This window comes from Giraffa tippelskirchi, chromosome 9 (assembly GCF_054371585.1).
Source record: "Giraffa tippelskirchi isolate mGirTip1 chromosome 9, T2T-mGirTip1v1.2.pri, whole genome shotgun sequence".
NCBI lineage: Eukaryota > Metazoa > Chordata > Mammalia > Artiodactyla > Giraffidae > Giraffa > Giraffa tippelskirchi.
The window spans coordinates 48486933-48501527 of record NC_137283.1 but is presented as its reverse complement, the minus strand read 5'-3'; the positions used below and the strand labels follow the sequence as shown (position 1 = coordinate 48501527).

The 14595-nt window shown below is 39.3% G+C and overlaps 1 protein-coding gene across 6 annotated transcripts in view; it reads left to right on the top strand.

The window, feature by feature from the left end:
• RBM6 (RNA binding motif protein 6) overlaps positions 1-14595 on the top strand; it is an 81133-nt gene that overhangs the window by 23133 nt on the left and 43405 nt on the right. For 4 of the 6 annotated variants that reach the window (XM_081525419.1, XM_081525421.1, XM_081525420.1 and 1 more), the window contains one exon: positions 11439-11512. The exons of the other annotated variants lie outside the window; for them this stretch is intronic. In XM_081525419.1, the coding sequence (XP_081381545.1) occupies positions 11439-11512 (74 nt within the window). The remainder of the gene's footprint in view (positions 1-11438; positions 11513-14595) is intronic. 6 annotated transcript variants of the gene reach the window in all.

Sequence of the window (14595 nt, the reverse complement as noted above, 5' to 3'; positions counted from 1 at the left end):
CTTCACTGACTCGAGTAATTATCAGCTTAATTTTTGTCTCATTTAGGACTGTGTAAGTACAGGGCCACAACTTTTATCTAAAATCTGTGGGGTCAGATGAATTTATGAATTTTTCTGATTATAGAAAGGTAAATGTGGTCCAATAGCTTATATGTGAATTATATCCCCCAGTGGAATGTGTATAAGATATAATACTTCTGCAGTGAAATGAATATTCTCACTAAGAAGACTTAAAAAAGACGATAAAGAGACTATAGTATAGGTCAAGATGTATCTCCAAATGACTTCACTGAAAATTTACTGAAAAACTTGACACTTAGGGGATATTTAGATTTTGGAATTTCAGATAATGCATAATGAACCTATACCTGTTGTGTACATTTGAATTTTTCTATTGCCAAGTGCAGATATAATAGTAGCCCTATTAATTGTAAAATACCTTCACTTATATGATTACATTTTTGGGGAAAGTATCAAGAATGAAATGTCTTTTGGTGACTGGGCAAACAAACTCTGGTATATACATACAATGGTGAAATACTACTCAGCAGCAAAAATGATGGTACTATGCATGGAAGTATTGCATGCAGGTAACAAGATGGGTGGATCTCAGAGACATTATGTTAAGTGAAAGAAACTGGGCTCAAAAGGCTATATACTGCAGTAAAAAGAAACAAAGTACTGATACATGCTACAACCTGGATGAACCTTGAAAACTTCATACTCAATGAAAGAAGTGAGGCACAAAAGACCACAGTATTGTCTGATTCCATTTACGTGAAATATCCAGAATAGCCCTATCCATAGAGACAAAAAGTGGATTGGGTAGTTTGGTGGTTGTCAGGGGCTGGAGAAGAGGGAAATGGGGAGTGACTGCTTAATGGATATGGGATTTCCTTTTGGGGGTGATGAAAATGTTCTTCTGGAACTAGATAGTGGTGGTGGTTGCATAACATGGTGAATGTACTTAATGTCACTGAATTGTACACTTTATGTTTTGTGTATTTGATCATAATTTTTTAAAAAACTCCATACTGTATGATCCTATTTATGTGACTCTCTGGAAAAAGAAAAATGACGAGAATAGAAAATAGTGGTGCCAAAGTATTGGGGGAGGAGTTGACTGTAAGATGGAAGCATGAGTGAATTGAGGGGCATGCTGGAACAGTTTTATATATTGATTGTAGCAGTGGTGAATCATTGTTAAATTCACTGAAGTTGGTACTACTGTGGTTATGTAAGAGAACATCCTTATTCAGCTGGGTGAATGCTTGAAGATAATGATTGGTCAGAGAGATCAAATAAACTGATGTCCTCTGAGTGTCAGAGAAATGAAATTAATCAACTTTTCATGAGTATTATAGGAAATGGTCAGACAAGAAGTAGAGAAAAATATGTACAAATAGACCTGACTGTTTTTTGTGTTTTGTGGAAGGCTGGTTATACCTCCATTCCAATGCATGTTTTTTAAAAAAGAATATTTTCAACCTCTAAAAATGTAGTTGTGTTGTAAGAATTTGTAAATTCCCAGAGAGGAGCTGTTTTCTGTACAGGAGACCTTTGGAGACCTTAAAGGTCTTGGTTGTTTCAATTTCGTTACGGGGGACGTGTCTCTATTATTTCTTCTTACTAAGAAAGGGCTGCTTTGCCTTCAGGGAGTTGTAAAATGATCTGGAGTACTTTGTTGTTGTTCAGTCTCGAAGTCGTGTTCCACTCTTTGCCTCCCCATGGACTGCAGCACAGCAGGCTTCCCTGTCTTTCACTACCTCCTGGAGTTTGCGCAAACTCATGTCCGTTGAGTCATTGGTGCCATCCAACCATCTCATCCTCTGTTGCCACCTTCTCCTCCTGCCCTCATTTTTAAAAAATTTATTTTAATTGAAGTAATAGTTGATTTACAATGTTGTACCAATCTGCTTTCCAGCAAAGTGACTCAGTTGTACACATATAGCCATTTTTTTTTTAATATTCTTTTCCATTATGGTTTATCATAGGATATTGAATTTAGTCCCCTGTGCTATTCAGTAGGACCTTTAGGACCTTGTTTAGATAACATTTTAAAAACTGAATCAGATGTACCTGAGTGATGGTGACAGGGTAGGAAAAGCATTGCTTAATGAGTGAAGCTTAAGCTTCATTGGGTTTTTCCTAGTAACCTTGCAATTGAATTTATGTCACATTATTTCTTGCAATTGCTTTTCTCCAAATCAAAGAAAAAAATATTAGTCCTGTTATCTTATCTCACACTCCAAGCTACAAAAATTCCTGGCAGCAATGTGTGAGGTTATGTGTGAATTGGAGGTTAAATAATATTTGTGATGTGTTTCTTCAACCTGAAAGTATTAGTTCAGTTTGTGATGTGTTTCTTCAACCTGAAAGTATTAGTGCTAACTCTGGAAGTAATATACTGGATGAGTAGATCCTTTCAAGAAATTTTTGTCAGAAATTCTGACAAACTTAACTTTAGTTTCTAAAACTATGCAGTGGTGTTATGTTGAGGGAGTCAAGTTTTCTGTTCGGTTTGTGTAAGTACTTAAAATTTTATATTTGTTAGAAAATTAAAATTTTTCATTTTATCGTTCGGATCAATATCAAGTCCTAGAACGTGCTCACCTAGTTTATCAGACAATGACTATGTTTGACAGTGTACAAGCAAATCTGATGAAAAGCTTTGGTAAACCTTAACTAAGAGTAGTCCTGTATTTTACAATGGCTGCATGGAGGACAAGTGCTGCCGGTAAGTTAGCTGATTACAGTGGTGTTTGCAGTTGAACTTGACATAGGGGAGCAGGGTGACAAACCTCATGTAAATTGAGAAATGGACGTCTTAACATGTTCTGAAATGATGTCAGCAGAAAGCAGTATATGCCTCTGTGTCATGCAGGCAGAGAGATGATGAGAGATTTTATTTCCTCCTCCTATGTGAAAGATGTTCAGTTGTGTTCGCTTCTTTGCGACCCCATGGACTATACAGCCCATGGAATTCTCTAGGCCAGAGTACTGGAGTGGGTAACCTTTCCCTTCTCCAAGAGATCTTCCCAACCCAGGGATCAAACCCAGGCCTGCTGCATTGCAGGCAGATTCTTTACCATCTGAGCCACACGGGAAACTCAAGAAGACTGGCGTGGGTAAACTATTGCTTCTCCAGCGGATCTTCCTGACCCAGGAATCGAACCAGGGTCTTTTGCATTGCAGATGGATTCTTTACCAACTGAGCTACCAGGGAAGCCCTAACATCAATCAGTTCTGGCACTAAGTGGGTGACTATAATTCAATCCAGTTCCAACACTAACTACCTAGAGTTGGCATCAGACTCCAGGTTTAAGGGCTCAGTCCCACAACTGTGCCTTTACTTCAGATACCAATCACAGGTTACCCATACTTCTGTTGGAGGTTCCCATAATCCGACACCCTCTTCAGGTTTGATAATTGGCTAGAATGGCTCACAGGACTCAAGGAAATAATCAGTTTATTATAAAGGACCAGGTGAAGAGGTAGATAGGTACTTAGGTCTGGAAGGGTTCCAAGAGTAAGAGCCTCTGTCTCATGAAGTCAGGGTGTACCACCCTCCTATAATGTAGATGCATTCACCAATGGAAGCTTTCCAAATCTTATGATTTAGAGGTTCTTAGGCAGTTCCATTATGTAGACATTATTGATTAACTCATTGGCCATTGGTGATTGACCCAATTGCCACTTCCTTTTCCATTCCCTGGAAGTTAGGGAATGAGGTTGAAAGTTCCGTGCTTCTAATGAAGTCTTGGTTTTCTGTTGACCAGGTGCCATCCTGAAGCTCTCTAGGAGCCCACCAAGAGTCATCTAATTAAAACAAAAGACTCATCACTCTTACACTCAGGAAATTCCCAGAGTTTTAGGAGCTCTGTGTCAGGAAACTGGAACAAAGACCAATATCTTTCTATGATACCACAGATGGAAATTCTACAGCTACCTCTGGCTGGTACCTGTTGCCTTTAGTTGGGCATTAGTTCTCTATTATAGGTCAGAGCTGACCTAGGCTCGTGTTCTGGTGAGCATGAGTCTCACAGCATGCCAGTTGTCTAGTAACTCTTCTCTGATACTAGTTCACTTTTGGAATAGGTGAGTGGCTGGGCTAGTGTGGTGTGCTGTCATCCTGAACAGCTTCCAGCTAAGAAGACATTATCTTTCTGGAATGTTCCCAGAGCCCCTTGGGACATTGGTGAATTGTCCTTTTTGTACTAGGACCAAGGCAGTGGGGGCCATATTTTTCCTTCCCAGTCAAAATAAAAATACCTTTGTACCTGTGGGAAAATCAGATATGTTTTTAGTATACGCTGGAAATCAGTGAGGAAATTTATCCGTTTAAAATTTTAGCAGCAACACAGAGGCAACTGAAATCAACCCTGAATATTCATTGGAAGGACTGTTGCTTAAGCTTCAATATTTTGGCCACCTGATGACAAGAGCCAACTCATTGGAAAAGACCCTGATGCTGGGAAAGATTGAAGGCAAAAGGAGAAGAGGGTGGCAGAGGATGAGATGGTTAGATAACATCACCAACTCAGTGGACATGAATTTGAGCAAACTTTGGGAGATAGAGAAGGACAGAGAAGCCTGGCATGCTGCAGTCCATGGAGTTGCAAAGAGCTGGACACAGCTTAGTGACTGAGCACCAACAGGGACAACTGTCTCATCTTGAGTCCCTAATAGTGAGTAGTGAGAGTTGCTCAGTCGTGCCTTACTGTTTGCGACCCCATGGACTGCCAGGCTCCTCTGTCCATGGAATTCTCCAGGCCAGAATACTGGAGTGGGTAGCCGTTCCTTCTACAGGGCATCTTCCCAACCAGGGATCGAACCCAGGTCTCACTCATTGCAGGCGGATTTGTTACTGTCTGAGCCACCAGGGAAGCCCAAGAAAACTGGAGTGGGTAGCTTATCCCTTCTCTAGGGGATCTTCCCAACCCAGGGATTAAACCGTGGTCTCCTGCATTGCAGGCGGATTCTTTACCAGTTGAGCTACCAGGTAAGTTCCTAATAGTGCCTTGTAATAGAAGCACAGGAGTACTAACATGCGTTATCTCATGGACCCTCGAAACCACTCTAGAAAAGAATTAACTGTCATTGGTACCTGGCCTGTGAGATAACCCAGGCTCAGAGAAAAATGTCCTGCCTGAGAGCGAATGGTGAATTAGCTATTTCCTGCTTATGTACAGAACTGTAGAAATTACTTTCTTGTGTGTTGCTTCAGGGATGATACTCATTACAAGTGATGTGGCATTGACGAGTGCCATCACCTGCCAGGTATTATGCTAGTGTTGGAGGAACAGAAATGAAAAGACCCTCCCCATTTAGTCTGGGACCTCTCTGGGATCATCTCTGCACGGGCAGTTTGCTTCAGCATTGATGCTGCTTCTGTCTTGGGTGATCCTTCTGCCGTTCCTGCACTGTCTTTCCTGCCAGGTTAGAGTGTCCTTAGCTTGGAGCCGGGGCAGGTTAGAGTGTCCTAAGCTTGGCGTGGGGGGCGGTGGTAGTGGCATGAGCAGATCTTATTCCTATTCCTAATGGTTACTCTGTAGGTTTTTTTGTTTTCAAGTGAACAAAATTTGGACTAGATCATTGGCTCTATGAAGAGTAGTTATTGCCAGATAAAAAGAAAGTCCTGTGGATCTAACATACAGGGTTGTGACTATAGTTAACTGTACCTTATTGTGTATTTGAAGGTTGCTCTAAGAGTTGATTTTTTTAATTAATTTATTTTAATTGGAGGCTAATTACAATATAAGAGTTGATTTTTAAAGTTCCCATCACAAGAAAAAAAATTGTTTAACTATGTATGTTGATGGATGTTGACTAAACTTACTGAAATCTTTTTGCAGTTTATGCATACATCAGATCATCATGTTATATCCTAAAAGTAATATAATGTTGTTTGTCAATTATAGTTTAAAAAAAAAAAGAATAGATACTCCCTTTTTTGACTTAGGTAGCATTTTGAGATGATCTATGCTTATCTACTTGTCATAACTCCTCCATTAGACTCAGCTCTCTGAGGGCCAGGGCACACCCCTCCTCTGTACTCACATAGTATTGTTAATGTCAGTAGAATTGACATGAGTTGAATAAAGGTGATAATTTTCTGACAACTGTCAAGCTGGGCCCACAGAACCATCATCAGGATGAAGTGACCCTAAGATTGATTTTGGATTTTGAAAACTGCTTGAAAATACAAACCAAAAAAAATACAACTATATATCTATATATCAAAAATAACCAGTTGGTGTAGATGGAAAGCTAGATAAAATACTGAACGATATGCAGTTTTCAAAAATTTAGCAAGTAATCATCAGGGCATATCTTCCTCGTTTCATGTGTTTTATTTTGAACCAACAATCCTTATATGCATGGTTGAAGGGGAGAGAATTTAAAGGGCTTTAAGATGTCAAAGTGATGGATATCACGTGGGCCAGTTTCATTCTTCCCAGATCATAGTTTGACATATAAATTAGATATTTTCCTAATGAAAGCTACAGGTACACACTCAAATAAATTTGAGATTTTAACAGAGCAAAGTACCTGTTGGAGACTTTCACATAAGCCTTCCCTGTCGCATTACTTCCTTTGATGGGAGTTCAGACATTTGGATCAGTTTTGTTTGACTTAGTAACGTCTCTAACCTGATAATGTTCTACTTTTCTTCTAAACATTGTATTCCCAGTGAAGTGGAATTAGGAAAGTAAGACCGATAGTACTAAGCCCTCTTGAATTTCTATTAAGATTTTTCATGTTGCTTTTTATATTCATAATGCTTCATTTCCACAGAAATAATACTCCTTGTTTACAGGGGGAAATCCATGTGTTTTCTTTTTCCTCAAAGATACCAGATAACATTTTAAAAATTTCTTTTCCCCTCTGCCTATATTCTTTACAATCTTGATTCTTTTTTACATTTCATAGTTGGTATGTACATTCTGGGCTGTTTCCTCGTCAGCCAGTACTCTCCTAATGGGCAATTCAGCTGGACTTGTTTATGTTTAGTTGGGTTTTTCTAGATCACTTTGAATATAAGGGTGCTTATCTCATTTGCCTAAATCAAAATCTTGATGTATAAGTGTTATGAAGGTTGGGCTTGGTTTAGACTAACAGTTGTCTTGAATGGTGAAGAGCCATGTTTGTTAGCATCACCGAGTCAGCTTTTCTAGGGGCAGAGACTAAAGGATTAATTCTGGGTTTGGATATTACTTATCAGGGCTTTGTTTCCTGTATCTCGCTTTCCTCTAAGCACCTGTTAGCTTTTATCACAGATACTTTTGGGGTTAGCAAGCAATCACATAGTTAATGAAGACGGAAAGAACTGAAAATTTAATGTTACCTTTATAGATTTCTTTCCCTTGGTTTGTTCTCATCTGTCTCAGTGTTAAAAAAAAAAGTCTAAGAAGCATTCATATTTCTATGAGAAATCTATACATTTAGGTTAGAAAATGGAGTAAGATACGCTTTTTAATAGTCATCTGAATAAGCCAAAAAGACCCATCAGCTCACCAGATTTCTTCCCAGCATGTGACGGTGGAAGAAAAAGGTGATAAAAGAGACTTTATTACTCTTTCTAAGTGAGAATCTGTCTGTGGGATTGTTAACACTTGAGTTTACCATCTTGGTGATTCCAGATGGTTCCTAGCAATTCTGAAGGTAAGGTTGGTTGGTGGTCTTCAGAACAGTTAGGTCTCCAAGTAGAGCATCATATTTGTCTACTAGAACTTTTTCTGTGAATTGTAAAATTACATTTGTGAACTAAAGAAAAAAAAATCCCAATTATCTCAATATAACAATACAACCACTGCAATCATTTTCATGTACAGTTGTGTCACATTACATTATTTTCAAATTTGTGCTTGGTCAACCCATCTCCCTTGCCCCACATGGACCCCATCTTCCCTCTCATGGAGCGAGCATGAGAGATGGGGGTGTGACCCGGCTGTGGCTTCAGGTGGTCTCTCCAGTTTCCTCTGAGTGTGAGCATTCACTGTACTGGCTGTGTTTCTGTCATTTAAAGTGATATGCTTTTCATACATTATGGCCCTTACATGCAAGCCAACCTCTTCATCTGGTGGCAGCCAAAAGAAAAGTGATCTGTTGCGACGCTGGAGGAAAAACTGTCAGTGCTGGACTTAATCTATATTGAGAGATGGTATGTTGTTCTTCCCCTTCAGGTGTTTGAGTATATCGACAGAGCATGGTTTTCATCTCCTATGCTGACTTTGGTCTCTAACCTCTGAGTTAGATGCAACTTCATTGTATTTAATTCCAGTCCTTTTTTCTGTACACAGTTTATAATATATAATTGGTTTCATTTTTTTAAGTTTTTAAAATACTGTATTTCAACATAGTAAATCAAGTATCTTACATTGTAAATTTTATAACCATCATTCACAACAGGACTTTTGGGTTTTTTGTCTTTTCAAAAGAATTTTGATAGCCAATATATTCAATTCAAGAGAGTGAATGCCTTATAACTTGCACACTCGGGCCCACTTGCAATAATGGTTCTACTGTAGACATTTCAGAATATCTAATGTGCTCAAAGTTTAGTATTTCGTAACCATAGGCATAGTCTTATTTGTGCTCAGACTTCTGGGGTCTTTTCTGTGATTGGGCTCTGTAGAGTTTAGAAATCAGGTTAACTTAATACAGTGCAGTGGTTAATAGCACTTGTTTGAATCTGGACTGCCAGAGTTTGAAACCTTGTATTTCTGCTTACCATTGAGATGATTTTGAACAAATTCCTTATTCTTTCTTTGACTGCTTCCCCATGATGGGTAAAATGAAGTTAATAATCTTTACCTTATATGATAGTCCTGTGAGAATTAACTATATATGTAAAATGTTTAGAATACAGCTTTGTACCAACAAGGGCTGTGTGTATATTACTTGGTATCATCACAGGTTTTGGCAGTTTATGAAAATCCTCATAGTACAACTATGAGTCTTGGACACACAAAATGACTTGGATCAAGATTGGGTACTTTTAAATTTTTATTTGTTTATTTTTAAAATTATAAGTATTAAATTTTTTTTTTTTCTTTCTTTTTTTGGCTGTACTACACGGCTTACAGAATCTTGGTTTTCTGACCTGAGATTGAACCCAGATCCCAGCAGTAAGAATGCTGAATCTTAACCACTGGACCACCAGGGAATTCCCTAAACTAAATTTCTGTTTTTGTCTAACAGCCAAAGCTTCAGGCAGAAGAATTTTGAGTGTTGGACTTCCGAATTTAATACTATATCTACAGTACATTGTCAACATGTAGTATCTCAGGACTGTATAGAGGCGCTATTAGATGTCCCTTATGTCTCCTCTAGGCTATCTTTTCCTCCCAGTGATGTAATTATCAGAGTCTGTCCTTGAGCGAGCTGTGACTTTTGTCATGAGTCCATTCTTTTTCTAGACACGGATTCTGTGTGCTCCTCTGGGCCACAATAGTTACTTCTTTAAGAACAGAAAGGAAACTCAGGACTTTGCCAATTTGGTGTCAGTTCTCTGTGTTTTTCATTTTGGTAGCTATGAAGAGGGTTTGCTTTCCACACACCTGGATGCTCTTTTGATAATGTTCTGTTGAGGTAATAAACACACTTGAGAGAATGCTTGTTCTACGGCTGCCCCTTTTCTGATTGTGGACATGCATTTGAATGTTTACAGTAGATACTTCGTGAGAAAACGCACCTTTGTTGCTTCTACTATTCTGCAGTGTTTCCCAAGAATATTCAGAGCCCTTTATAAAAAGCAGAATGTTTTATGTGTGAGATGGTCACTGAATTTAATCAAGAAAGTCCACTTGAAAGGAATTACATAACAAAACAATTTCTGCTATTGTGATAGGATAAAGACAAATGCATATACTGTATCTTTTTAAAGTAGTTTCATTTCTTCAAATAGTTACTAATCAGAGAAAACTGATTTTGTTGTGGTAAGTTTAAATAGAGATTTTAGGAATTCTAGTTTGTGTTGTTCAAAGCTGTAAAATCAGGTAGAAAGTCTCTGTCCACTGATGGTGGTGCTGAGATTTCTAGTAGCTTTCTTTTCTTCCTGGTTATTTCCCAAAATGCAAAGCGAGACTCAAATTGCACCATTGTAACATTTTGTAATGAACTTGAAGTATTTAACAAATGTAAAGTCACAACTCTGCTATCATAATAAAACATTTCAGGCTATTCATTTCTTGTGACAAGGAATCCAACCCATTTCACCAAATTTGGTCTGTTTTTAAGTTCTATTTTCTATTGCCCTAGTTTTATTGGCTTTTTTGGGGGGGGTTATTACCTTGATCCAGTGATATCAGTTTCCTATTATTATATATACTTTGTGCTCAGAATTGACCTAGGTTTCATGTGGTTTCTCTTTCCCTGAGTTTTATTTCTCATCTGAACAGATCACATCTTTTTATTCCTGTTCCATCTGCACAGTGTCACTCCTAAAGATGAGCTTCTTTATCCTGTGAGGCAGTGGAGGAAGCATGGAAGCCATTTGAGGAGCATTGCATTAACAGGTGTATTGTAGTCATATGGTGGCAGTATCAAGGAAATTATAGGATGGGTTAGTATTAGAGTGTATCAATTTGTAAATCCCATGACTTCCCATTTCATGGGTCATGAGTGTCGACGATGACAGTTCTCAGCAAAAAGGTGAAGAGTCTTTTGTAGTCTGATGGTATGTTTAATTCTTTAACATGTATTGATTGCTAACAATTCCTGTCTCTCCCCAGCCTACCCCAGCTTTGTGCATAAGCACAATTTTGGACCCAACTATTTGTACTTATTTATGCTTTTACACCTTCTTCCTTTCATAAAGATTTTAGCTGGTTTATGACTTGAGTTGAAACAAGGAAAAAAAAAAAGAAGACCTGATATGGTCTGTCCCCTGCCAACCAGAAGCTTCCTGTGGTATCCAAACAGAATAGTTGCCTCAGTCTGTCAGCACTTCTGTCTTTGAAGGTGGTTTCTGCTTGAAAAGTGGTGACTATTAGCATAGCTTTTGAATAATTGCTTCTCCTTCCTGTTTTGGGATACATTTTTTTTTATCCAGATACTTTCCTATTCTTGTTGACTTTGTTTTTCCAGAAGACTTAGCCTGTGGTTACAATGTTTCAGGTCCCCCTTTGAGCTTTCTGTGGGATTACCCAATTCTGGGATACCCTCACCAGATCATCAGTGCTAAAGAGGGCAGAGGATCTTCTTGGTTAATAGAAAAGGCCATTTTGGAATGACTCTCTAAATCCAGAAACATCCAGACTTTCCTTCAGTACTTTTTTTCTGTTTGGGGAAGCAGTACTTTTTTCTGCTTGGGAGGGAGGGGCCATTGGGAGGGCTTGTGTTTAAGGGGTTCGGAAACAGGGGATTTAAAGTGTGTCTTTTGTGTTTTCAAGGCACTAACACCACTCCCGTCTGTATTTAAATGCTGTCCCCAGGTTACGACTATGGCTATGTCTGCGTGGAGTTTTCACTCTTGGAAGATGCCATCGGATGCATGGAGGCCAACCAGGTTGCTTTATACTTCGGTCAAATGATGCTGAAAGGATATATTTTTCATGAGTGGGGAGGGAGGGCTTTAAATGATCAAATTTTGGAAAGGTACCAGAAATCTATATTTAGAGCATTCCACATTCCAACCAAGAGAAACTTTAAAAGAGGCTGAGGAAGTTTCTCTAGAAAATTTAATGGGCACAGAGTGTATTTTAGAAACGCATTCAGTTATCGTTGGATCATATTCCAAAGACAGTAGGTGGAAAAAAATGACAGGTCTGGAGTTCTTCCCTTCAGAGTGTGACTGAGCTTGGGATCCAGATGCAAAAAAACGATCCTTGCCTATCTGTGATCTCAAGGAACTTCCTGGCACAGGAATTTTAGGTCAGTACTTAATACCCAGACCTCGGGTGAAGACTACCAGTAGCAAGTCCTGTGGCAGTCAGGTCCTGCCTGCATGTGCTACTTTTGCAAGAGGGCCGTTGGGGAGAAGAGACCGGCTGAATTGTGGGGGTCTTGTGCATTCGTCATTGTTCTTTACAAATTGGAGTTCCGCACTCAAGTTCTTAGCTGCATTATAGTCAGAGCTGGTGAATCGAAATCTGTACTTACCTTATGTTTGAAACACCTAGATGTATTTAGCTTGCCACATAGAACTATCATCTGGGTCTTTAACTGAACCCTGCCTGATAGTTTTGGGAGGAATTATGAAATGGGTAGAATTCTTGTCATCATATTTCCTTGGGAAAGTTGTTTTCTTTGTGATGTCTTAGTTCCTCCATCTGTGAAGTGGGAAAAAGAAGCTTAGTGATAAAATTTGATTTTTACATACCCACTGCCTGTGCTTAATACTGTGATTACGATGTACCCAGAATCTTAAAAGAAGGCTCTGCCGGGGCATACTAGTATTGCATGAGAACTCTTCCTCTTTCATAGCCTAATGCCCTCTCATCAGCTTTGTTCCATTCAGCATGGCTCATTACACTGCACTTTTTCCCTTCTTTGACCATATTCTCCCTTTATGTCAATGAGGATGACATAACTCAAAATCTTTTGGGATCAAGAAGTAATTAGAAGAAACCTGACATATCTGTTCCTGTTGTTAGTAGTGTAACTACTGCTAGATCCTTAGGCAGTAAGTGGATTAGGGCTATATCCCCTTGACAGAGTTCCTGTTTGATTTGTTCAGTGTCCATCATTGAGTCAGTCGTTTAGCAGATGCTGATTATGTGCCACAGAATGCTACCTGCCAATTTTTGGAGAGAAGAATAAAAGTCCTAGTCTGTATACTTATGGTTGATTCCTTTCTAACAATCTGTGCTAATTTGAGAACACTCATTTAACCCATAAGTATTTTGTTTTTATCAGTGAGTAACTTTTAAATCCTTTGCCACTGCTCTAAATACTGTGTATGAGTGGTAGAAACAGAACTGGCAAGCTATGGCAGTTGCCATTTCTTTTGTGCCATTCTCCCAACTGTGTGTTTCTCCTAGAGGGGTGTTGCTTTTTATCATAGCTGATTAATCTGAAAAAATAACAATATTGTGTCTTAACTGCTTCTTCCCTCTATCCCTACCCCAAATCCTATCTATTTAAAGTATCCAGCCTCCTAAAGAGTGATGTCATGTAAAACTATGGCAAGCTTCTTTAAAAATAAGGATTATCCTTATGCTGGATTTCTGTTAGAGCCACATCTGGAAAAATGTTCATTTATATAAGCAGTGTCAAGGGGGTGAGGCCTATAGACATCTCTCCCCCCACCCTTCCCACACATTCTTTGAACACTGTTAGGACTCCTAGATCCTTCATGAATGACCCTTGCCCAGTGAATGGTACACCAGGATAAAACAAGAGCAAGGCCAGAATTTTTCTACATGTGAAATAGATTGTTTTGATGGGTAGCCATCCTCATGCTTAGGGTACCATACGTTACTCTGTGCAGGAGAACAAGTAAGAGACAGCCTCTGTCTTCTAAGAGCTTATAATCTCAGACTAAGAAGAATAACAGAGATTATATAGTATTCATGGATTCCATAGAGTGTCCTCTCAAACAGACTCCAGATTTCTGTCTGGTAACATTTTCAGTGTTCACTAAAGTTATTTCTTAATAAGACATCGCTATATTCTTATCCAGATGACCTCATTCCCTAGATTTTTATTCTCCCCTAGTCATGGGACAGAGGTCACCCTGCTAATACTGCCATGCAGTAGAATCTTCTCACTGAACTGCTTAGACTTCATGATGTGATCAGTATTTTTTTTTTAATAACCTTTACGACAACTCAGGGCTTCCCTGATAGCTCAGTTGGTAAAGAATCCGCTTGCAATGTGGGAGACCTGGGTTTGGTCCCTGGGTTCAGAAGATCCCCTGGAGATGGGAAAGGCTACCTACTCCAGTATTCTGGCCTAGAGAATCCCATGGACTATATAGTCCATGGGGTCTCAAAGAGTCAGACATGACTGAGTGACTTTCATTTTCACCACAATTCAGATGTGTACAAATCATTTTGATAAGAAAAGTTTTGAGAATGGGATATTGGGAAGAACTTTTGTAATTAGGTGGTATAGCATAGAGGAGAAGGCAATGGCAACCCACTCCAGTACTCTTGCCTGGAAAATCCCATGGATGGAGGAGCCTGGTAGGCTACAGTCCATGGGGTCGCTAAGAGTCAGACACAACTGAGCGACTTTACTTCCACTTTTCACTTTCATGCAGTGGAGAAGGAAATGGCAACCCACTCCAGTGTTCTTGCCTGGAGAATCCCAGGGACGGCGGAGCCTGGTGGGCTGCCGTCTATGGGGTCACACAGAGTCGGACATGACTGAAGCAACTTAGCAGCAGCAGCAACAGCATAGAAAAGAAGAGTGTAGGTTCTGTGGTCAGATGTTAATGTTACTTCCTAGCTGGGTTGTCTCTGGCAAATTTCTTAATCTCCCTTGGCCTCAGTTCCCTCTGTTACTTGTATCTCAGGGGACTCTGGAGCAGATCCATGAAATCTTGCGTTCATGAGTGCTTGTTGTGTACCAAGTACCTTTCTGGATGCTGGAGGCGCTGCAGTAAACAAGAAACATATAACTTCTGTTTTAGTTATAGAAGTCAGA